This window comes from Rattus norvegicus, chromosome 11 (genome assembly GCF_021556685.1).
Source record: "Rattus norvegicus strain SHRSP/BbbUtx chromosome 11, alternate assembly SHRSP_T2T, whole genome shotgun sequence".
Taxonomy (NCBI): Eukaryota; Metazoa; Chordata; class Mammalia; order Rodentia; family Muridae; genus Rattus; species Rattus norvegicus.
In genome coordinates, this window is record NC_141544.1 from 54,589,271 (window position 1) to 54,614,305 (window position 25,035).

A 25,035-nucleotide genomic window follows, 5' to 3' on the forward strand; every position below is an offset into this window, starting at 1 on the left:
AGTTAACAAAAGAAGCAAAAGCTCACGGAGTAAAACAAAGTCAGTTACTTTAGGGCTTTGACTCAAAGGACATGAAAGGAAAGACTGAAATTCTTCTTAGAGGCCTTAACTGAAAGTCAGTTCCCTGTGCATCACTTGCCAAATTATTCTATTTCATCAAAGTCCTGCCTCTCCTGTAAAGCAGCGAAGATTGTTTCTGCACAGCTTAAAAGGGGGACCTGGAAAGGGAATAACACTCGAAATGTATATAAGAAATACTCAAGTTAATAAAAAAAAAAAAAATCCAAACTAAAAAAAAAAAAAAAAAAAAGGGGGACCTGATGTGAAGCTTCAGTGGAGGATGATGAGTGTGAAAATACATGTTCTCATTAGAAAAATGAAAATATCAAACAATGTTGAGTATGCACAAATGCTTATATGAAAATCTGCACATCTTAGGGCTGGAGAAATACACAGCTCAGCAGCTAAGAGCATTGACTGCTCTTGCTCGGGACCTGCTTTCTGTTTCTAGTACCTGCAAGATGGATTACACTAGAGTCTGAACCTCATTTCCAAGGGATTTAATGCCCTCTTCTGGCCTCTGTGGATACTGCATACATGTGGTACACACAGCAACATTCATATACAGAAATTCCTTCTAAGAATCTTTAAAACAAATGTCTAAAGCCAATGTGAACGCATTTCATTAAAATTATGTATATGTGCACATACAGAGATTGCACAGAAGTTTTCATAAGAACACGAGACTGGTATTCAAATTATTTGTAAAATACAGTAGTCAAAAGCAATAAATATATTTTATTAAGTCATGTAAAATAAAAACCTGATCAATTTTAAAGTACAAAAGATACCCCACTGCCAGGACATTATGGAAAGAAGACCCCTCATCTCGTTCTAGTATTCTTCTAAGTGACAAAGAGAAAAAAAATCATGTTATTGGTTGAGAACAGAGACTTTACAGTCATAGGCACAAAAGCTAACTCTGAGCCCTTTAACTCTTTGACTTTGGCTGCAGTATTCTTTCCCTCTGTGAAATGAAGGTGAGAAAACCTAGACCTTTCAAGGTTGGCACAAAAATCAAATCACTAAAATTTTTAGGGGTTGGCATAATGCCAATAGAAAATGAATGCTTAAAACTTTCTAGCTATCACCACCATCACCATGATGACTGTCACTGTTATCATCAACAATTAGAAAAGAAGTAGTTGATACAACACCTTCTTCTTTTAAGGGGGCAGAGTCAGGGGACCAATCCATACCAAGAAGAATCTTTATGTGAAAATGCCTCAGAGAGAGTGAGTGAGGATGCTGAGGAAAGCAGCTAGCATTGAGCAGAGATTAAAGTTCATTCTCACAATCCTGCTGACCTGACCCTTGCCAAGGTGTTTGGATTTAATGCAAGGGTTTGACCAACTGTAAGAAGCCTGCTAAAGAAGCTCGTCTTTGGGATGTTTACTGCTAATTGTCATTTTGACAGAATGGAGAATCACTTTCCAGATGGGCCCCTGGGCCTATCAGTAGGTAGTTCTCTTAATTAGGTTGTTTGAGGTGGGAAGCCAGTTCCACTGTGGGTGGCACCATTCCTTGGCTAGGATCCCACATTATATAAGCAAGAGAGAGGCAGCAGCTTGCATTAATTGTTCTCTGCTTCCTGGTGGTGGGTAAAATATGAACAGCTGCTTCAATCTCTTGCTATGGTGACTTCCTCCACTGTGATGGACGGTACCCTTGCATTGTTAGCCAAAATAAACCCTCTTTCCTGGAAGCTGGTTTTGTCAGGGTATTTTGTCACAGCAACAGGGAAAGTCACCAAGCCTAGCACTTTCTGAAAGAAATTGACATTCAACACAAAGCGGTACCTTTCCCCTCCTGTTGAGCTGCTTCCACTCTTCCACTGTGGTGAGGTAATTCACGGCTGCATACTCAATGACTGACAGAAACACGAAGAGGGAGCTGACCCACATGTACACATCCACTGCCTTCACATATGACACCTGGGGCATAGAGGCGCTCACACCAGTGACGATTGTGGACATGGTGAGCACCGTGGTGATTCCTGCAGTTCAAGAAGAATGAAAGACAAACTCAGTGCAGAGCATTCCAGTTTCTGGATCACCACCATGTTTCTCTTAAGAACAAATAACAATCCAGGGTTCTAGAGTTGGAGTGAATGGTTGCATGCTAGCTCTGGACATCAAAGGGTTCTCATAGGACTTTTCTCTCTACCACTATGTCTTGTTGCTGCTGCCCACAGCTCACACCTAACATCCTTCCATCTAGAAACCCCAGACCCAACATGTGTGAAAGCCTGTCTTTCAGTGGACAACCTCTGATTATCCTAGTAAGGTAAACACGTGGTCAATTTAAGGAATTCTTCTTGGAAAGAAATGACAAGCCCATTTTCAGTAACCACCTCTAACTTATCTAATAACTACTGCGTGTAAGAAGTTGCTTTTGTCTAACTTTACTCTTTCATGCTGCAAAGGGGCTTCAATGTCTTGGTTGATCTTAAGTACTAGTGAAGACTGCTGTTCTTTACATTTTTCTTGCATCAAGAATTCTAAGGAGCCATCGTTATTACCTCCTTTGAACCCTACACTTCAACTCAGTGTGTGAGTATTACTGTTGGAAGTTCTTTCTGAGCAACGGGTAAATGCCAGTCATTACTCCTCACCTACTCTGTCACTGTTTCCTTCTCTTTCTTCCTCTTCTCTAGAATCTAGAAACCTCCCTCTTCCTCTCCCTCCTCCCATTTAACCCTCCCTCTCCCTCTCCCTCTCCCTCTCCCTCTCCCTCTCCCTCTTCCTCTCCCTCTCCCTCTCCCTCTCCCTCCCCCCCTCTCTGTATGTATGTGTGTGTGCAGGCGCTCATCTCTCTTTTCTTTCCTCTCTTTGGTCTCTTCTATGAGCATTCCAGGTGAAGAGTTGGGCGTCCCAGAAGACAATGGGGGAAGTGACTCAGATTTTAGTAAAACACTAGCTATGAGAGCTATTCCATCTCTACCCTAATTTCTCGAAAGAATGTTGCTGGAGTGATGTCTGGAGAGAAGGTACCATACTGTAAATATTTGAAATGCACACTGGCCGCAGTAGTTTTATTGTTAACTTCACACCAGGGAAGTACAAATGAAATTCTTAGTGAGTTTATGAATTGCGGGGAGTCTCCAACAGCAGGAAGAGGGCTGTGATTTACTCTTAACTGAGAGATGCTTTCACCAAGAGGCTTCTATCCTCTCTACAGGATGCTGTGAAGTGCTCCTGTACAGGAGCCCCAAGTCAAATACAATGGCAGCTCCACAGAGCCACTGCATCTCAAATGAAGTTTTAGCTTGTATAACAAAGCACAGTACATCATGGTAGCTAGATAGTTACCCCAGGGGTGGGGGGATCCAGAATCTCACCTCAACACCTCAACAGTGATTTGACTTATAAACTCTATTCTAGCTCTTAACAATAAGCAAAGGTACTGCCTCATTCAATCTTAGGTCTCCAGGCAACAATAATAAAAATAAGTAAGTGAATGAATGCGTTCAACAGCAAATAACTCGCATACAGCTATATACTGTGTCCATGCTTGGCTCCAAAACACACTTGTTGCACAAACATGGAGATGTGAATTTTTATTAATGTATTGCAAACAGCTGAAACCAAGATTATAGCTTAAAAGTGGTTTGCTTCAATCAGATATTTACCTCCCATGTACTTTGATAAACATTGGTCATAGATTACAAAAATGAAATATATGCTGAGAATAACAGAGTGATTGGCCCACATTTTGTCAGGAACACGATTCAGATTTCTGTTACTGCTAAACCTGTGATTTTAGCATAACTACTGTCTCTCATTTTAGACCTGGAAGGGAATTCCCTTTGTTTATGTGATTATAAATCGATTTCCATATATGGTAGATCTCTGAGGCAAGATGCTACAACATACTGTGAGACTATGTGAAGAGGTTAAAAGGTACTTTGCACTTTCAATGGGCCAGAGGAGTTAATCCATCCTTCTAGGAACTAAGGGAGTCCTGAGCTTCACTCCTGTAGAGTAACTTCTATCAGTAGTCTAAAAAAATTAAATATCTTCTCATTTTCTAAGATGTGGAACATAGAACTTTAATATTTTTCAACAGACAGCAATTTAGACTTAGTAGATAAAATAGTGGTTTAGAAAAGTTGTAAAGTAATGTAAAGTATGAGTGTATACCAGAACCATTGACTATCTGGATTAATAAAACAGATGCTGGCAAGTATGTGGAGAAATAAGAATACTCCTCCATTTTTGGTGGGATTGCAAACTGGTACAAACACTCTGGAAATCATTCTGGAGGTTTCTCAGAAAATTGAATGTAGTGCTACCTGAGGACCCAGCTATACCACTCCTGGGCATATACCCAAAAGATGCTCCAACATACAACAAAGACACATGCTCCACTATCTTCATAGCAGCCTTATTTATAATAGCCAGAAGCTGGAAAGAAACAGATGCCCTTCAACAGAGGAATGGATACAGAAAATGTGGTACATCTACACAATGGAGTACTACTCAGCTATTAAAAACAATGACTTCATGAAATTTATAGGCAAATGGGTGGAATTAGAAAATGTCATCCTGAGTGAAGCAACCCAATCACAAAAAAGCACACCTGGTATGTACTCACTGATAAGTGGATATTAGCCCCAAAGCTCGAATTACCCAAGATACAATTCACAGACCACTTGAAGTTCTAGAAGAGGAACAACCAAAGTGCAGATGCTTCAGTCCTTCTTAAAAGGGGAAACAAAAATATTCATAGGAGAAGATATGGAGACAAAGTTTGGAGCAGAGACTGAAGGAAAGGCCATCCAGAGGCTGCCCCATCTGGGGATCCAGCCCATATACATATAGCCACCAAACCCAGACAATATTGCTGATGCCAAGAAGTGCATGCTGACAGGAACCTGATATAGCTGTCTCTTGGGAGGCTCTGTCAGAGCATGACAAATAGAGGCAAATGCTAGCAGCCAACCATTGAACTGAGACCTGGGTCCCTATTGGAGGAGTTAGAGAAAGGATTGAAGGAGCTGAAGGGATTTGCAACCCCATAAGAACAACAATACCAACCAACCAGAACTCCTGGGACTAAACTACTACCCAAAGAGTACACATGGACAGACTCATGGCTCCAGCTGCCTATGTAGCACAGTACATCCTTGATGGGCACCAATGGGAGGAGAAACCCTTGGTCCTGCCAAGGCTGTACCCCCAAGTATAGGGGAATGTCAGTGCTGGCAAACAGGAAGGGTGGATGGGTGGGGGAACACCCTCATAGAAGAAAGGGGAGGAGGATGGGATAGGGGGTTTATGGATGGGAAATTGGGAAAGGGGATAACATTTGAAATGTAAATTTAAGGACACCGCCGCCGGAACCTGAAAGAAACAGACCGGATAAACAGTTCTCTGCACCCAAATCCCGTGGGAGGGAGAGCTAAACCTTCAGAGAGGCAGACAAGCCTGGGAAACCAGAAGAGACTGCTCCCTGCACACACATCTCGAACGCCAGAGGAAAAAGCCAAAGACCATCTGGAACCCTGGTGCACTGAAGCTCCCGGAAGGGGCGGCACAGGTCTCCCTGGTTGCTGCCGCTGCAGAGAGCCCCTGGGCAGCACCCCACGAGCGAACCTGAGCCTCGGGACCACAGGTAAGACCAAATTTTCTGCTGCAAGAAAGCTGCCTGGTGAGCTTGGGACACGGAAGCAGAATTTCTCTAGGACCGGGCACGTTCTGTGTTTACCGGAAGTCCCACACCCGCGGATCCCGGCCCGCAGCAGCTCTCTGCTCCCAGACCCGGTGAGAGAGAGACCCAACCGCCTGGTCAGGTGGGCACTCCTGAGGCTGCAGAGCGGAAGAGACCACCAACACTGCTCACCCCTGCCCACATCCCTGGCCCAAGAGGAAACTGTATAAGGCCTCTGGGCTCCCGTGGGGGAGGGCCCAGGAGCAGCAGGACTTCTGCGCCTGAGACACCGCCGGAACCTGAAAGAAACAGACCGGATAAACAGTTCTCTGCACCCAAATCCCGTGGGAGGGAGAGCTAAACCTTCAGAGAGGCAGACAAGCCTGGGAAACCAGAAGAGACTGATCCCTGCACACACATCTCGGACGCCAGAGGAAAAAGCCAAAGACCATCTGGAACCCTGGTGCACTGAAGCTCCCGGAAGGGGCGGCACAGGTCTTCCTGGTTGCTGCCGCTGCAGAGAGCCCCTGGGCAGCACCCCACGAGCGAACCTGAGCCTCGGGACCACAGGTAAGACCAAATTTTCTGCTGCAAGAAAGCTGCCTGGTGAACTCAAGACACAGGCCCACAAGAACAGCTGAAGACCTGTAGAGAGGAAAAACTACACGCCGGAAAGCAGAACACACTGTCCCCATAACTGACTGAAAGAGAGGAAAACAGGTCTACAGCACTCCTGACACACAGGCTTATAGGTCAGTCTAGCCACTGTCAGAAATAGCAGAACAAAGTAACACTAGAGATAATCTGATGGCGAGAGGCAAGCGCAGGAACCCAAGCAACAGAAACCAAGACTGCATGCCATCATCGGAGCCCAATTCTCCCGCCAAAACAAACATGGAATATCCAAACACACCAGAAAAGCAAGATCTAGTTTCAAAATCATATTTGATCATGATGCTGGAGGACTTCAAGAAAGACATGAACACACTTAGGGAAACACAGGAAATCATTAATAAACAAGTAGAGGCCTACAGAGAGGAATGGCAAAAATCCCTGAAAGAATTCCAGGAAAACACAATCAAACAGATGAAGGAATTAAAAATGGAAATAGAAGCAATCAAGAAAGAACACATGGAAACAACCCTGGATATAGAAAACCAAAAGAAGAGACAAGGAGCTGTAGATACAAGCTTCACCAACAGAATACAAGAGATGGAAGAGAGAATCTCAGGAGCAGAAGATTCCATAGAAATCATTGACTCAACTGTCAAAGATAATGTAAAGCGGAAAAAGCTACTGGTCCAAAACATACAGGAAATCCAGGACTCAATGAGAAGATCAAACCTAAGGATAATAGGTATAGAAGAGAGTGAAGACTCCCAGCTCAAAGGACCAGTAAATATCTTCAACAAAATCATAGAAGAAAACTTCCCTAACCTAAAAAAAGAGATACCCATAGGCATACAAGAAGCCTACAGAACTCCAAATAGATTGGACCAGAAAAGAAACACCTCCCGTCACATAATTGTCAAAACACCAAACGCACAAAATAAAGAAAGAATATTAAAAGCAGTAAGGGAAAAAGGTCAAGTAACATATAAAGGGAGACCTATCAGAATCACACCAGACTTCTCGCCAGAAACTATGAAGGCCAGAAGATCCTGGACTGATGTCATACAGACCCTAAGAGAACACAAATGCCAGCCCAGGTTACTGTATCCAGCAAAACTCTCAATTAACATTGATGGAGAAACCAAGATATTCCATGACAAAACCAAATTTACACAATATCTTTCTACAAATCCAGCACTACAAAGGATAATAAATGGTAAAGCCCAACATAAGGAGGCAAGCTATACCCTAGAAGAAGCAAGAAACTAATCGTCTTGGCAACAAAACAAAGAGAATGAAAGCACACAAACATAACCTCACATCCAAATATGAATATAAAGGGAAACAATAATCACTATTCCTTAATATCTCTCAATATCAATGGCCTCAACTCCCCAATAAAAAGACATAGATTAACAAACTGGATACGCAACGAGGACCCTGCATTCTGCTGCCTACAGGAAACACACCTCAGAGACAAAGACAGACACTACCTCAGAGTGAAAGGCTGGAAAACAACTTTCCAAGCAAATGGTCAGAAGAAGCAAGCTGGAGTAGCCATTCTAATATCAAATAAAATCAATTTCCAACTAAAAGTCATCAAAAAAGATAAGGAAGGACACTTCATATTCATCAAAGGAAAAATCCACCAAGATGAACTCTCAATCCTAAATATCTATGCCCCAAATACAAGGGCACCTACATACGTAAAAGAAACCTTACTAAAGCTCAAAACACACATTGCACCTCACACAATAATAGTGGGAGATTTCAACACCCCACTCTCATCAATGGACAGATCATGGAAACAGAAATTAAACAGTGATGTCGACAGACTAAGAGAAGTCATGAGCCAAATGGACTTAATGGATATTTATAGAACATTCTATCCTAAAGCAAAAGGATATACCTTCTTCTCAGCTCCTCATGGTACTTTCTCCAAAATTGACCATATAATTGGTCAAAAAACGGGCCTCAACAGGTACAGAAAGATAGAAATAATCCCATGCGTGCTATCGGACCACCACGGCCTAAAACTGGTCTTCAATAACAATAAGGGAAGAATGCCCACATATACGTGGAAATTGAACAATGCTCTACTCAATGATAACCTGGTCAAGGAAGAAATAAAGAAAGAAATTAAAAACTTCTTAGAATTTAATGAAAATGAAGATACAACATACCCAAACTTATGGGACACAATGAAAGCTGTGCTAAGAGGAAAACTCATAGCGCTGAGTGCCTGCAGAAAGAAACAGGAAAGAGCATATGTCAGCAGCTTGACAGCACACCTAAAAGCTCTAGAACAAAAAGAAGCAAATACACCCAGGAGGAGTAGAAGGCAGGAAATAATCAAACTCAGAGCTGAAATCAACCAAGTAGAAACAAAAAGGACCATAGAAAGAATCAACAGGACCAAAAGTTGGTTCTTTGAGAAAATCAACAAGATAGATAAACCCTTAGCCAGACTAACGAGAGGACACAGAGAGTGCGTCCAAATTAACAAAATCAGAAATGAAAAGGGAGACATAACTACAGATTCAGAGGAAATTCAAAAAATCATCAGATCTTACTATAAAAACCTATATTCAACAAAATTTGAAAATCTTCAGGAAATGGACTATTTCCTAGACAGATACCAGGTATCAAAGTTAAATCAGGAACAGATAAACCAGTTAAACAACCCCATAACTCCTAAGGAAATAGAAGCAGTCATTAAAGGTCTCCCAACCAAAAAGAGCCCAGGTCCAGATGGGTTTAGTGCAGAATTCTATCAAACCTTCATAGAAGACCTCATACCAATATTATCCAAACTATTCCACAAAATTGAAACAGATGGAGCCCTACCGAATTCCTTCTACGAATCTACAATTACTCTTATACCTAAACCACACAAAGACACAACAAAGAAAGAGAACTTCAGACCAATTTCCCTTATGAATATCGACGCAAAAATACTCAATAAAATTCTGGCAAACCGAATTCAAGAGCACATCAAAACAATCATCCACCATGATCAAGTAGGCTTCATCCCAGGCATGCAGGGATGGTTTAATATACGGAAAACCATCAACGTGATCCATTATATAAACAAACTGAAAGAACAGAACCACATGATCATTTCATTAGATGCTGAGAAAGCATTTGACAAAATTCAACACCCCTTCATGATAAAAGTCCTGGAAAGAATAGGAATTCAAGGCCCATACCTAAACATAGTAAAAGCCATATACAGCAAACCAGTTGCTAACATTAAACTAAATGGAGAGAAACTTGAAGCAATCCCACTAAAATCAGGGACTAGACAAGGCTGCCCCCTCTCTCCCTACTTATTCAATATAGTTCTTGAAGTTCTAGCCAGAGCAATCAGACAACAAAAGGAGATCAAAGGGATACAGATCGGAAAAGAAGAGGTCAAAATATCACTATTTGCAGATGATATGATAGTATATTTAAGTGATCCCAAAAGTTCCACCAGAGAACTACTAAAGCTGATAAACAACTTCAGCAAAGTGGCTGGGTATAAAATTAACTCAAATAAATCAGTTGCCTTCCTCTATACAAAAGAGAAACAAGCCGAGAAAGAAATTAGGGAAACGACACCCTTCATAATAGACCCAAATAATATAAAGTACCTCGGTGTGACTTTAACCAAGCAAGTAAAAGATCTGTACAATAAGAACTTCAAGTCACTGAAGAAAGAAATTGAAGAAGACCTCAGAAGATGGAAAGATCTCCCATGCTCATGGATTGGCAGGATTAATATAGTAAAAATGGCCATTTTACCAAAAGCAATCTACAGATTCAATGCAATCCCCATCAAAATACCAATCCAATTCTTCAAAGAGTTAGACAGAACAATTTGCAAATTCATCTGGAATAACAAAAAACCCAGGATAGCTAAAGCTATCCTCAACAATAAAAGGACTTCAGGGGGAATCACTATCCCTGAACTCAAGCAGTATTACAGAGCAATAGTGATAAAAACTGCATGGTATTGGTACAGAGACAGACAGATAGACCAATGGAATAGAATTGAAGACCCAGAAATGAACCCACACACCTATGGTCACTTGATTTTTGACAAAGGAGCCAAAACCATCCAATGGAAAAAAGATAGCATTTTCAGCAAATGGTGCTGGTTCAACTGGAGGGCAACATGTAGAAGAATGCAGATCGATCCATGCTTATCACCCTGTACAAAGCTTAAGTCGAAGTGGATCAAGGACCTCCACATCAAACCAGACACACTCAAACTAATAGAAGAAAAACTAGGGAAGCATCTGGAATACATGGGCACTGGAAAAAATTTCCTGAACAAAACACCAATGGCTTATGCTCTAAGATCAAGAATTGACAAATGGGATCTCATAAAACTGCAAAGCTTCTGTAAGGCAAAGGACACTGTGGTTAGGACAAAACGGCAACCAACAGATTGGGAAAAGATCTTTACCAACCCTACAACAGATAGAGGCCTTATATCCAAAATATACAAAGAACTCAAGAAGTTAGACCGCAGGGAAACAAATAACCCTATTAAAAAATGGGGTTCAGAGCTAAACAAAGAATTCACAGCTGAGGAATGCCGAATGGCTGAGAAACACCTAAAGAAATGTTCAACATCTTTAGTCATAAGGGAAATGCAAATCAAAACAACCCTGAGATTTCACCTCACACCAGTGCGATTGGCTAAGATCAAAAACTCAGGTGACAGCAGATGCTGGCGAGGTTGTGGAGAAAGAGGAACACTCCTCCATTGTTGGTGGGATTGCAGACTGGTAAAACCATTCTGGAAATCAGTCTGGAGGTTCCTCAGAAAATTGGACATTGAACTGCCTGAGGATCCAGCTATACCTCTCTTGGGCATATACCCAAAAGATGCCTCAACATATAAAAGAGACACGTGCTCCACTATGTTCATCGCAGCCTTATTTATAATAGCCAGAAAATGGAAAGAACCCAGATGCCCTTCAACAGAGGAATGGATACAGAAAATGTGGTACATCTACACAATGGAATACTACTCAGCTATCAAAAACAACGAGTTTATGAAATTCGTAGGCAAATGGTTGGAACTGGAAAATATCATCCTGAGTGAACTAACCCAATCACAGAAAGACATACATGGTATGCACTCATTGATAAGTGGCTATTAGCCCAAATGCTTGAATTACCCTAGATCCCTAGAACAAACGAAACTCAAGACGGATGACCAAAATGTGAATGCTTCACTCCTTCTTTAAATGAGGAAAAAGAATACCCTTGGCAGGGAAGGGAGAGGCAAAGATTAAAACAGAGACTGAAGGAACACCCATTCAGAGCCTGTCCCACATTTGGCCCATACATATACAGCCACCCAATTGGACTAGATGGATGAAGCAAAGAAGTGCAGACCGACAGGAGCCGGATGTAGATCGCTCCTGAGAGACACAGCCAGAATACAGCAAATACAGAGGCGAATGCCAGCAGCAAACCACTGAACTGAGAATAGGTCCCCTATTGAAGGAATCAGAGAAAGAACTGGAAGAGCTTGAAGGGGCTCGAGACCCCAAAAGTACAACAATGCCAAGCAACCAGAGCTTCCAGGGACTAAGCCACTACCTAAAGACTATACATGGACTGACCCTGGACTCTGACCCCATAGGTATCAATGAATATCCTAGTAAGAGCACCAGTGGAAGGGGAAGCCCTGGGTCCTGCTAAGACTGAACCCCCAGTGAACTAGTCTATGGGGGGAGGGCGGCAATGGTGGGAGGGTTGGGAGGGGAACACCCATAAGGAAGGGGAGGGGGGAGGGGGATGTTTGCCCGGAAACCGGGAAAGGGAATAACACTCGAAATGTATATAAGAAATACTCAAGTTAATAAAAAAAAAAAAAAAAGAAATGTAAATTTAAAAAATCCAAGAAATAAACCACCAGTATCTATATTTGCCAGAGAGGAGTTAGGTATTAATCATTTTCTCTTACAAGGATGTTTGGACTGAGTAGTTTACCAGTCCTTATTTATTTTAATCACAGTACATATTTTCATTGCATAACATCAGCAATAACACTAATGATAAAATTAAGGAGAGAGTGGGGAGGAGGAATTGTTGGATAGGGGAGTAAATGGTAAGATAACTGGCATAAATTCTTAGAGCAATAGAAGTGGAAACTGGGACGATTAGAGACACATTAAACACACCTATTATGTCCCGAGCCATCCCTTGGAAACACATTCATCTTGACAAATGGTATTCCTTGCAGATCCATTAAACTGAACATCCCAATAAAAGGGTTTTGAGTCACACGAACTGACCATTTAGTCAAGGGAAGGTCATATATTGCATTAGGAAATTACATTCCCACCTACTGATATCATTATGCATAGTTAGAAAGATGTTATGAGAAAATATTTAGCCAGGCCATTTGACTCAGCTCCCCTGAGCCCTCGCAGTTTCACCGTATTAACTTTTAAGCACATGCGTGGGTGAATTAAGGGCAGTCTGGGGAGGATTCTTCATGTCTTCATTTTATTGGCCATCATTGGCCAGGCACGGTGAATCAGCAGTTCATTAACCATGATGACAGCAGTAGGCTCACAGACATCACTTGTTGGGACTTCTGACTTTGTTAACCCCTTCAGTGAAGTGCTAAAAGTAGTTTTACTGAGGGAGGGGTGGTCTTCATTTGTCTTCATGTAAGAAGGCATTTTTTTCCCTATAAGAACTATTTCCTACAGGCATAACTAGAAGGACAAAAATGGAACACATGAGGGGAAGATATGAACTATATATCACAGCACCCCTCAGTGGCCAGAAGCACCAATTTCTATTCTGAGTACCGGAGTCTAGTGGTTGTCATTAGAGACTGGTTAATTTCTCTTGCATGTGTGCACTAATTTAAACCATTTCCTATGGTGAAATGTGAAGTTTATGCAATATTTTTACAAGCCAAAGAACAAAAGCTATTTTGAGGAACACTATCAGTTATAGGAGTCAAGAGAGAACTAGACAATGAACTTGATCATCCATTGGTTTTTTATTTGTGGCATTGCTGATCAGACGCAGGGCTTTGCACATCCACTGTTACCTCTCTCTAAACCTCCCCTCTTTCTCTTCAGTGAAATGCCAGTTTTATTCAAAAGGTCAAGGCAAAAACCATCATGCTCATTGGAGTAGTATTTGGTACTGATTTTCTTAAACCTGGACTGCTCACTCTATCACATCAAGTGAAAGAACAAGGCTGTTGATTGTTAACCATGTGAGCCTCACCTTCAAGTCTGCGGTAGAATGCTGCCAGACTTACATATGTTATTGTGAGCCTCCTACTCCTCAATTTTTATGAGGAATTAATGGAAATATCAATCCTTTTTTTCTGATGTTACACAGTAAATTGCAGGAATCTTTGAGAGATCTGGAGGTTACTCTGTAAGATACTGCTTTTTAAGTATCTAAGCCTGTGGGTGAAAGATCTGTTCACAGTACAAAATAGACCAGTGGGTTCTCCTCAGACAGTTTCAGATTCTACACTATAACTATCCTGAGCTATTTAATAAGACCAGATTTCTCACTATTTTCAGGGAAAATTTAGTACAACACCCTGAAGAAATCGATAGGACCACTTGTCTGAATATAACACCTGGAATTCCAAACTACTAGGAGAAAACATAGAGGAACACTTCAAAGCATTGGTATAGAAGATGAATTTTTGGATGACATTCCCAAAGCACAGGAAATAAAAGCAAAAATAGAAAAAAGTACCTAACTTAAACTAAGAAGGACTGCACGGGTAAAAGAAAAACACAGTGACCAGACTACCTACATAATGAGAAAATATTTTTATTCACTAACCCATAAGTTTGACAATGGAATCATAACCAATTCCATTAAAAGCTCAACAAAATAAGTAATCTACTTTTGAATGAGCAAAGAATATGAGTACATACTTCTCCAAAGAAGAAATTGATTTTTGTACAAATTGTGAAAAAAATGCTCAAATCCTTTGTACATATTGGAAATGCAAATCCAACTACAACCCCAATTAATATGGCCAACAAGGGCACACACACACATATAAACACACAAACACACATACACAAACACACACACATACACACACACACATACAAAGAGAGAGAAACAAAGACAGACACACACAGAGACACACATACAAAGACACTAAGAAGTTTATGAAAAGCAGTATGGAAGCTCCTCAAAATACTAAAAATAGATTTATTATACAATCTAGCTACCTCACATCTGCACATATGCCAGAAAGAAACAATAGCAATATATCAGTGAGACAACTACACACGGATGTTAATTGATAAATAATTCAAAACAACTAAGATCTGCAATGCTCAGCCTAGCTCCTTATCAATATATATGTGGACGAGGGCTACATTTATCTGTAGGAATGAGGATGAGAATTAGAATTTAGCAAGGTTGAAAATTCTTTTTGCAGCAAGTGGAGACATTACAGTAGGCCACAACTGGTCAAAATGAAGACAGCTGACATAGGTGTGCAGCCTCAACTGATACATCTAAAACAACTCCTACCACTAACTCTCAGGAAACATTAAGGAAAAGGGAAAACTCTAAGAGCCAGTGGACCTGGATGTCTACTTCAGGATTGTGTTGTCTATATAGGACAGGGAATCTGTACCCACTAAATCGGAATAATATGGCTACCTATATTAGAACAATGACAACACCAGTTGCCAACAGAGATGGGTCAAATCTCACAAAGGCCTCACCCTTAGAAGAAAAACTAAAGGCATTAAATGCTTACTGAGAGAAGGAGAATCAGTCTTTTATAGGGATGAGTTCCCTAAGTAATTGTCCAGTATAAAGTGTCAACCCTAAAAATATATACACAAAATGTACTCAATAGTACATTTATATATCTATGTGCATATTCATGTAGCAATAACAATTACAGGAAAACCAAAACAACAGAGACAATACATAAAAGGAGAATTTGGGGGCAAAGGAAGGGAAACAATGTGTGGTGGGGAGTAGAATATGGTCGTAGTGATTGAAAAATGATCAAAATGTACACAGTAAAAGTGTCATAATGAAGCCCATTAGTTTGTGCCATTAATAAATGCTATAAAATGAAAAGATAGACATATGAATGAAAATTTCTCATATACAGAATGAAGTACTATGGGTCCTAAAAGTGATAGCCTATCAGTTGTAGCAAGTGGATGGGACTGGAAGATGCTATGTTAAAGGAAGTAAGTCAGAGCAGACAGAAAAGTTCCACACAGTCCCTCAAGTGTTGAAGTTATTTAAAATGTTAGCAGTATTAATAATGTTAATTATGAGGGTGGGAAGGGTAAGGGGACGTAGAGATACAGAGAGGCTAGTAGTGGGTTGATAGTTACAAGCAAAGTGGGTTTTCTGCCACACTGGGGGCTATAGTTTGCAACAGTTTACAGTACAGCATGTTAATTTCTAGGAATTCAAAAGCACCAAGCACTAAGCAATGATGAGGTGGCAATGTCAATTACCTAATTAGATCAATAAACACTATAACCATGTTTTGAACTGCTACCCTGTGCGTTCTAGAAACTGCATTTAGAAAGGCAGGAAACAAAGGCAGGGTTTGAGGGCAGTAGGAAGCTAAAGCCCGGGAATTAAGCAGTGTTATGGGAAAGCTGTGATTTGTTGCTGTAACAGTGGGAAAGAGGTTGCTCTGATTTGGGTGCTAATTTACATAAATAAGCAAAATTTTCCTATCTCTCAGGGATAAACACAGATATAGGAGGACAGAATTTCAGAGGCTTGAGCATCATATTTCTGCATTCGTACTTTACTTCAGCCTACTAGCTCTTACAGCTATCATTCTCACCATGTAAGTGCAGAGCAGTCAACGTGAGGGATATGATTAGATGTCATGCTAATGTAATTCTTCTAGACTGAATGCCCTTCTCGATCTCTCTTGGGTGCTCGCATGTGCCCTCAGACTCTTACTTGGGTCTGTGCTTGCCCCTGTAGTGCTGGGATCGGGACACAGACGTTCTGATAATGAAGGCAGAGTCAAAATAATTTAATTACTCATTCAGATGATATTTTCCTGGAAGATATTCAAATCTGATATGCTTTCAGACTGTGGCTTTTGTAGGGGAAAGAGGTGATCACATTATTAATATTAATAATTTATGTCTTTAAGTGATCTTTTGAAGTGTGCATGAAATTTGTGAACATTAACTTCAAAAACGATCCTTTCTGGGATGAATTTTTATTACAGTTGCAACGATTACAATGACTATGAAGCACGTATTAAAACCTTCTCTCAAGATAGAGCTCTACAGGTAGAAAAGAAAAAAAAATTACAGGAAAACAGGACTTGTCCTGACCAGTCAAGAAGGCAGGGGCCATTAACTCCTGGGTCCTCATTAACTAACATCTTCTTCCAAGTGCTCAGCTTGGCACATTTCACTTTACAAGGACTCAGTGACCATCAAGTGGCTCTGAAATGGTTCCCATAAATCATCATGTATGACAGTGGCATCTAACATGCTAGATGGGTTAGGCAACCATCCCTGTGTGGGGACATAATGAGGCGGGGACTGAGTCTCCCTGGAAATTCTACTATTGTTGAATCTTATTCTGACCTTTGAGTTAAGTACGAATTTCTGATCAGTTCCTATCTTCCCAAATTTAGCATGCTCTGCCCGGGAATTTATTAAGAGATCACGAGTACAGTGTGAATTACTTTAAGGAAGTGAATTACTTCCTTTTGTGTCATAAAAGGTTTGCCTTGCAGAGCCAAATCGGCTTGGGTAAGGGACATGGGGTTGCTTTGGTGGCAAAAGGGATTTAAGTGGGCTCGTTTTTGTTTCATAACCATTCCAGCTTTTCTTACTCTCACTCAGCTCCTGATCAGTCAGGAATGCCTTCACGCCCAAACACTCAGTAGCCAAAGAAAGAACCCAATAACACCTTGTCCTTGGAGTCCGCTAAACATGAACACGTTAGTCTGAACACAGGGCCACATCCTGACTAATCCAGCACTCCCCTTGCTTCTCCAGGCAGTAACCGTATTTACTCACCTCCTTGACTTTCCCTCTAGATTGTAATTTTTACGACAAATGGAAAGTTGTATTTACCCAGGGAAACTCTTGCAGGAACAGCTCTTCGGTCGATCCAGAATGAAACCCATGAAAGCATTACCATCAACATGGCTGGGAAATAGGTCTGCAGTACAAAGAAGAAAATGTGCCTCCGTAGCACAAAGTTGATGAAAAGCCTGTAGTACCACCCTAGGTGAAAAACAAGCAAACAAACAAACTGGTTACCATTAAACAGGCTTAGTCACACAACCTACTCTTCAGACAGGAAGCTCTCAGGGCTCGTAGACTGTGATGGACCACCTCTGCTTACTCAGCACCAGCTTGTTCTCACCTGGCCTAACTCCAGCCTGCTTAATCATTCACCTGAAAACTTGCTGACCTTCTAGAGCCCGGCTGGGGAGTGAATGGCAACTGCATCGAATGCATGTAATTTTGCACACTTAAATTGTTTGGAGTATTTCCGTAAGGACAGTGCTAATTGATGACTGTGTATCATAGTGAATAGTCTTTATCAAATGATATGCTGAAGAACATTTGACTGTAAGAAAAGGTTTGGAGTAGATCACCGGACCTTTGCTTGGGATCTGGAATAAGATAAGAATTCAAAGAGAAGAAGGGGCGTCTTTAACATGTTTTCATTACTTTTGAAGTTTCAGATATTATGATAAATCTGCAAAAAGGTAATTAAATGGTGATATTTCTTTGCATGCTGTTGGACTCATATAAGCTTATGTTGGTGATATTATGTAATCTGATGAAAAATACCACCGTTGTCATATCTATAGCAAACTGAACAGATTTCTTGTTTTCACATTTACTATATCAAAGCTTTCAAAAGTGGAAGATTTATGTGCTCTTAAGAGAAACCAGAGTATATAAAGAAGTTAAGTTCAAATTTTCAAACCATCTTTAGGACATTGTAGAGTGTTATTCATCATGACTCCTAGGCTACATTGAATACTTATGTTTTCATTATTCAATCATACTTATTATTTCATTTTGGTTTCTGTGTGTAGATGTTTTGACTGTATGTATGTATGTATGTATGTATGTATGTATGTATGTATGTATGTGCATAACTGTTGTCTGTGGAGACCAGAAAAGGGTTCTCAATCTCCAGAACTAGAGCTATAGATGGTTGGGAGCTATTATGTGGGGGATGGGAATTTAACCTGGGTCTTGTGAAAGAACAGCCTGTGATCTTAACTGTCGGTTCATCTCTCCAGCCCCTCACTCATACTTTTAAATGCATAGCAATAACCATGTATCAATTTTAGAATTTACTGAAATAAGGTAATGAATAAACATTAGAACATGCTTTATGAATGGTGTAGAGTTTAACTTGTATGTGTCAAAAACAATTTTGAAATGATTCAAAACCTAGAGACTATAGTAGATCAAATTATAAAGCCGAATCGCAGGTCATATAAAGCTAGAGAACTCTTCTATTTTTAGTAGTAATTTCTTAGAAGATGCAGATGCTAAACTTGTTGGGAGGGACAGATAAATTGTTTGAACACTGAGTACTAGGACAACTACATTGAACTGAGAGACTCTCCATCTAGCCTCTGATTCTCAGTTAATTGCTCATTATATTTCTTATCAGACTCCAAGATTCTCACTGTTTGCTGACACAGATTCCTTGAAACATATATACCTGAAGATTACAAATTTCATTAGCGGTGGATATAAATGAAACATCCTGCATAATATTCTAAAGTTAAAAGTACACATTGCCCTTGGTGTTAGTAAAAAGCTTGCAATGTGTCAATGTTTTGTTTAGACACTCACTTTACTGTGTGTGCGATCGAAAGTTGTGATCATGGCTGAAGCATGGAATAATATACCAACCTCTACTGCTTCGCATAATTGTTGGAAGGTTAAAATAAAATCACAATTATAAATGTCATTCTTAAAGAGAGATAAAATTACAGTATAGTTGTTTCAACAATTTATAAAGGGACTGGTCCCAGGAACCCTTGGACATTGCTCATATAAGATAGCTTATTATTATTTGCATATGATCCATTTATATTTATCCATATATTTTAAATAATCTCACTTATTTTATAGTGCCTAATGCAATGTAAGTGCCATGCAAATAGCTGTTATGATGATTAGGAACTTATGACAATACATAGTTAGGTTCACGCTAGCACAAATGTGTTTACAAATTTCAACTCAAAATTGGATGATTCCATGTACAGGAGAGCAGTGGATATAGATGGTTGATTGTTTGCAGTTTTCTGTTTACTATTTGAGTTCTTGAGATACATTTAGGCATTGATTCTTTCATAAAATGATCATCATTACTATTATCATTTTTCAATGCTAGAGATTAAACCCAGAGCATCAGAAAATACTAGGCAAGTACATTACTAAGCAACACTTCTCCCCTCTTAACATTTTTCTGGAGAGGTATTATGTGGGGTTTTATTGGTGGGGTTAGTACAAGGAATTAACTGGGAAGGAAGAACACTGCTCTTACCCTGTGGATCAGGAGGGGAAGACGAAGATGGTACTCTGGGTACACTGTAGGCCAGAAGGACTCCTTTACTCATTACAACAGGCCATTCTACCTTGTAAGATGGTCAAATCATTACTGCAGCCAGTCTAATAAAGTGTCGGACTTCATTTCTAATCCTAAAATATGGAGAGTTCCCAGGCCCCATTTCTATGTCCCTCTGCCTCATAAATAACAAACTAAAAAAAAACAAAAAAACTAACTATAATAATAGTAATAGTGATAATAATCTATGCAAACAATCACAAGATATCTTTTGGCATCCCAGGAAATCTTTTACCATTGTCTCCTCCACCAAAGGAAGCATCGTTTGCTTTCCTCTACCCCCAAACCACCATAAAATTCCGAACCAGTTGCTCCTTTCTGTGTTCTCAGCTCCTTGCAGACCTGCTTGGCAGGCTGGATTGCTCTTTCTAGGAGGCCCACAAAGTGAACCATAAACCCGTCATACCTTTATGTGGTGGCATCACCATTCTTTTGCAATGTGAATTAAATTTTTGGCGGGGCGGGGGGTGTCAGGAGGTGTCTCCCATTGCCTCCATCAGTAGAAAGAAGCAGAACTAAAGACTGTGAGAAAGGGGCTGGCAGTAATTGGGATGCCATCCCAAGATGACATCACAAGCTTCCCATGTACTTATAAATTGTCACATATGATTGCGCTCTGATGTTAAGGACTTGGATTGTATTAAAAGCATCACAGGGAAGATGCGGATGAAAATGATGGCGACGTATTTCCTAACTAATATTGTTTAAGCACTTCCCACATGGCAGACACTATTTCAGTCATTCAAATGTACTAACTCATTTGCAGAATTGCATGAGGCAAAGACTGTTGTGACACCCTCTGGAAGGTGGGGAAAATGAATTAAGCAACTCTTCCAAGGCTGTGCTGGTGGTAAGCCATAGACTAGAGTTTGAACTCAGGCAGATGCCTCTGTACGTTAGCTTTGATAACAAATAATTCCCTGATATATTTTTGCAGTGATAGAAGTCTTTCCTATGTGAACCCACAATATGCAAAAATTTAGAGGAACAATGAGGTGGATGAAGGGCAGAAAAACCCTCTCCTACTTGTTGATGCTACTGGGTGGCCAAGGGCTTGTGTAGAGGCAATGGTAAAAGTGAAAGAATCATAAGTAAAAAGCAGTACTCCACTATAGATGGAAAATAAGTTTCTGTACCTCCAATCTCACAGCTCTTACAATGAGAGCCATATGCATGGTTTTATCTCTCTGTCTGCCTATCTATCTATCTATCTATCTATCTATCTATCTATCTATAATCAATTTATCTATCTTGTATACAAATTTGAGGCTGGTGGTTACAGTTGGTAGTTATGATAGGAATAAAGATATTTATAATCGTTTTTGACGAAGCTAATATTTTTTAAACAGAAGGACACCACATTAAAAATTTATGGATAATGTGAGGCAGACCTGTTATCTACTCACGAACTGAAATCAGTCTCTAAAGTCATCTTTCTGAAACTTAGGAACTTTTTAAATCTGGATATAACAATTAATTTGATATATGAACACAGCTTTCAGAATGCCTTGATCTTGTACATTTCTAATATTAGAACACATTTTATTCCTTCTAATTAAAAGGGTGCATTTTAAAAAAATTAGAATTACAATGTGTTGAAATAAAATTGAAACTCTCCCCAATCTCTAGCTACTTCTTAAAAGTTTAGAATGCACAGGTACATATAAACATGGCTATATATGTATAAATAATTTCTCCAATAACAAATATGAGTTTTTGTTAAAGAGTCTTCTATTAGTTTCCCTTTTAATTAAAAGAAACTTTGCATCATGCTGTATAAGGCTATATACATTTGAAGCCATTCTATCTTGTCTATTTTTCATAGGAGTTAATGTTCTACTACTTCTTAAAAGTATAAACATACTGGAATGTTCAGGCTTCTTATTTCATTTAAAATACATAAAAGCATCTTTGTGAACAGATTTTCAGTGATGTTTTGTCTGATTTTTGACAGGCTCTACAACGTGAAGAGAAGAGGATAAAAATTACCTAGTGTTGATCCTGCCTGGGTGACAAGCACAGGTAGTGGACTAAATGGAATGATTTAGAGGTAGAGTTTGAAATTGGAACACTTATCCTCTGCATTTAAAGGAATAGTTGAATTTCCACTGAATATATTCATGGATACTTATGCTTCAAAATCCTAAGAAGTGCAATAGATATAATAGATATGAATGTATAGATATAGTGTATATATCTGTATAGAAATACCACCCTTTGATTTCCATGTTTTCTATGCACCACATTATGATCACATTAAAAAGACAGATCATGGTCATAATTTATCATGAGTTACTTGATCATAGAAATAATAAAATATTAAAACTCATGTATCATTTTCATTGTATATATTCATTTATTTAAATATTGGCTTAACTGAATCAAAGATTATAAACATTAAATTTTTGGCATCATTTATAAGACATGAGCAAGAGAAGTAGAAAACTGCATCACAACAGCTTGTCTGTATGAGGTGTTCTTAGTATCATGAGAGCTCTTCAGACTTCTGAAGTTCTTTTCCAATTATACACTACATATTCATTTATTCAACAGTTTGATTCTGAGAATCTTCTATGTGCCAGGGATATACCAGTGATCAAGGAACACAAATGCGTGTTATTTGCATATCAGAAAATGCAATGGACAGGATTAAAATTAATAGCATCATTTGTTGAATGTTAAAGAATGCAAGTGAACAGAGTGAAACTGACATTTCTTCCAGATCTAAATATCCAAAGATGGTCCCAGGGATGCAATTAACTTCTTTGAGATTTAAATGTTGGTTGTACTTTTAAGACACTGGCTTCTAGATAGATAACTCAGTATTTGCTCCTTCAGTGACACAGCCAAGCAGATGGGATAGAATTCCAGCCAGGGCAGCTCTGAGCCCAAGTGCCAGCTGCAGCCACATTTTGTAGCCTGAACACAGCTCCTTCACAGAGTACTAGTAACTAACAAAACGGTGAAAAATGTCTGTATGAGTGTGGCGTTTTGGAGGAGGTGAGAAAGAGCTTGCTCCTAGCTTTGGTTAACAGTCAGATATGTTTTTTAAATCACCGGGGATAAATGCTACCAAATCAAAGATAAATCAATTGCAATGAAGAATATATATTGCATTTCTAATTCCTTTTATCTTTTTTTTCTTAATTTAATTTTTCCTTACAGTTCAGATTTTATCCTCCTCCCACTCTACACTTTGACTGTTCCATACCCCATACCTCCGCCCTGAACCTCCCTACCCCACTCCTCCCCTCCCCATTTCCACAAGGATGTCACCACCACCATCGCCCCCAGCCCCTACCCCACCAGACCTCCCTGAGGAATTCTAAACAGATTTTTTCCCCTTTGGGCAATAGTGCATCTTGTTAAATCAGTTGTGTCAGTTGATTTTTGTTGAACATCTACCATAGACCAGGTATATTCTAGGATCTGGGAAGAGATGTTTAACAAGACAGTTTCCCAACTTTTTCCAAAGAGAGACTTAGATAATAGACAATAAGGCATCTATTTCAGCTAGCATTATGTGCTGGGAAGACAAAAAGAGATAGGAAATAGTGAGGAAGGAGGCTTAGATAAGAAAGACTCAATAGGATATCACCATTTGGGGAGATGATTTGCAAAGTTCTGACTGAAGCAGGCGGTTGGTCATGAGACGAGCAGAGGCAGAGCAAAGCCACGTAGAAGAAATGAGATAAGAGTGTGTGAGAACAGGAGAGCAAGAAGTAGAAGGCAATGCGGTGGAGGACCACAGGTTGGGATGAGGTCTATATCCTGAGCAGCACCCAGGATATAGATCTCGTTGAGAAACTTAGCTTTGCTTCTAAAGGGGATGGAAAAACACTAAAAGGTTTTGGGCTGGAAAGAGTTTTCAACAGTGATTCCCTTATTGCAAACAAAACCCTATGTTCTACTAAGAATAGAGCGGAGGGGCCAAGAATACAATTAGGATGTCTCGTTGGAAGGGTTTGCACAATGGGGAGAGAAAGAGATTTACTTCACAAACAGTTGGCACTCAATAGTTGCCTAAAGTTGTCTGCACATAGTGTTGTACCTGTGCTGCTATAGAAAGCCAATCCACTGGATGCACTGAACTCCTCAATGAAGAACTGAGAAAGGGAAATGTGCTCTTCTGTGTTTAAGGACTTGTTACCATGTTTCCAGTAGAGCATTAGGTCCTCTTCATTATAGGCATCTAAAATAGCACAGACGTTTCCTGTGTTAGAAGTTAGGCGAGGTCTATAGCCCTGTTTTATCAGTTCCTGGTTCAATGCCATTCATGTAGTACACATTGAAAGACATTTTCCAAGGGACTGAACAAATCCATACTTCAAAATGGAAACAAAACAAAACACCAGCCCCATCTTCATCTCTAAACCTGGGAGCCTGAAGACTGCCAAGATGGTGGGATTTCTTCCTCTGTGATGCTTGGAATTTTCCTGTGTTCCCTGTCTGTGTGCATTTGCATATAAGATTAAGCCAAGCTAGGGATCAGGACTAGGCCACGGTTCTGCTCTCACGTGGGCTTATTCTATGCTTTTAAATTTGTTTTGTTTTACCTATCTTGGATGAAATTCTCAAATGAGGATTAGTTTAAGAATTTTCTTGTCTTCTGTTATAAACATTTTTAATAGACCTAGAAAAGTACAGCTGTGTAGGAGGCTCTCGCTGAGGCGCAGACCTATGATAGAAAAACTGCAGTCGACCTTTAAGATGTATCAAAAGGAAATGTTGGGCAACGGTAATTGACATGGAGCTGGATCACAGACTCTTGAATAGACTTTGACTGGGGCGTCTGTGCTCCAAGCTGGGTTCCTCTGGGGAGCCTGTGCATACTTAAAAGAGGATTAGAACTTGTCTAGCTATAGGATTCCCAGGCTTTCCAAATGTGGAAAATCAGTGCCAGTATTAGGACAATGCACCCTCTAAGGAGCTGCCTTTCATTGCTATTGTGAAAGCCACAATGTTTAATTACCGCAGCATTTCCCCTTGACTCTCCCCATTCAAAGACAATCTGTTTTACCATCATTAGGAAGACAGAGATAGTGTAACACCAAAAAGCAGAGCCTTATAATTTGAAAA

The 25,035-nt window shown here is 39.9% G+C and overlaps 2 protein-coding genes across 9 annotated transcripts in view; one reads left to right on the forward strand and one right to left on the reverse strand.

Annotated features, from left to right (window-relative positions):
* Nlrp4a-ps1 (NLR family, pyrin domain containing 4A, pseudogene 1) overlaps nucleotides 1-25,035 on the forward strand; it is a 63,091-nt gene that overhangs the window by 26,379 nt on the left and 11,677 nt on the right. For 3 of the 8 annotated variants that reach the window (XR_015633374.1, XR_015633377.1, XR_015633378.1), the window contains one exon: nucleotides 21,911-22,006. The gene's annotated coding sequence lies outside the window, so the exon portion shown is untranslated. Of the gene's footprint in view, nucleotides 1-21,910; nucleotides 22,373-25,035 lie in introns of those variants that run through there. The other 5 variants (XR_015633371.1, XR_015633369.1, XR_015633375.1 and 2 more) reach the window with 4 other exon arrangements.
* Gabrr3 (gamma-aminobutyric acid type A receptor subunit rho3) overlaps nucleotides 1-25,035 on the reverse strand; it is a 59,564-nt gene that overhangs the window by 7,720 nt on the left and 26,809 nt on the right. Inside the window, 3 exon segments of the mRNA NM_138897.2 lie at nucleotides 1,860-2,056; nucleotides 17,424-17,576; nucleotides 24,008-24,148. Of these exon segments, the coding sequence (NP_620252.1) occupies nucleotides 1,860-2,056; nucleotides 17,424-17,576; nucleotides 24,008-24,148 (491 nt within the window).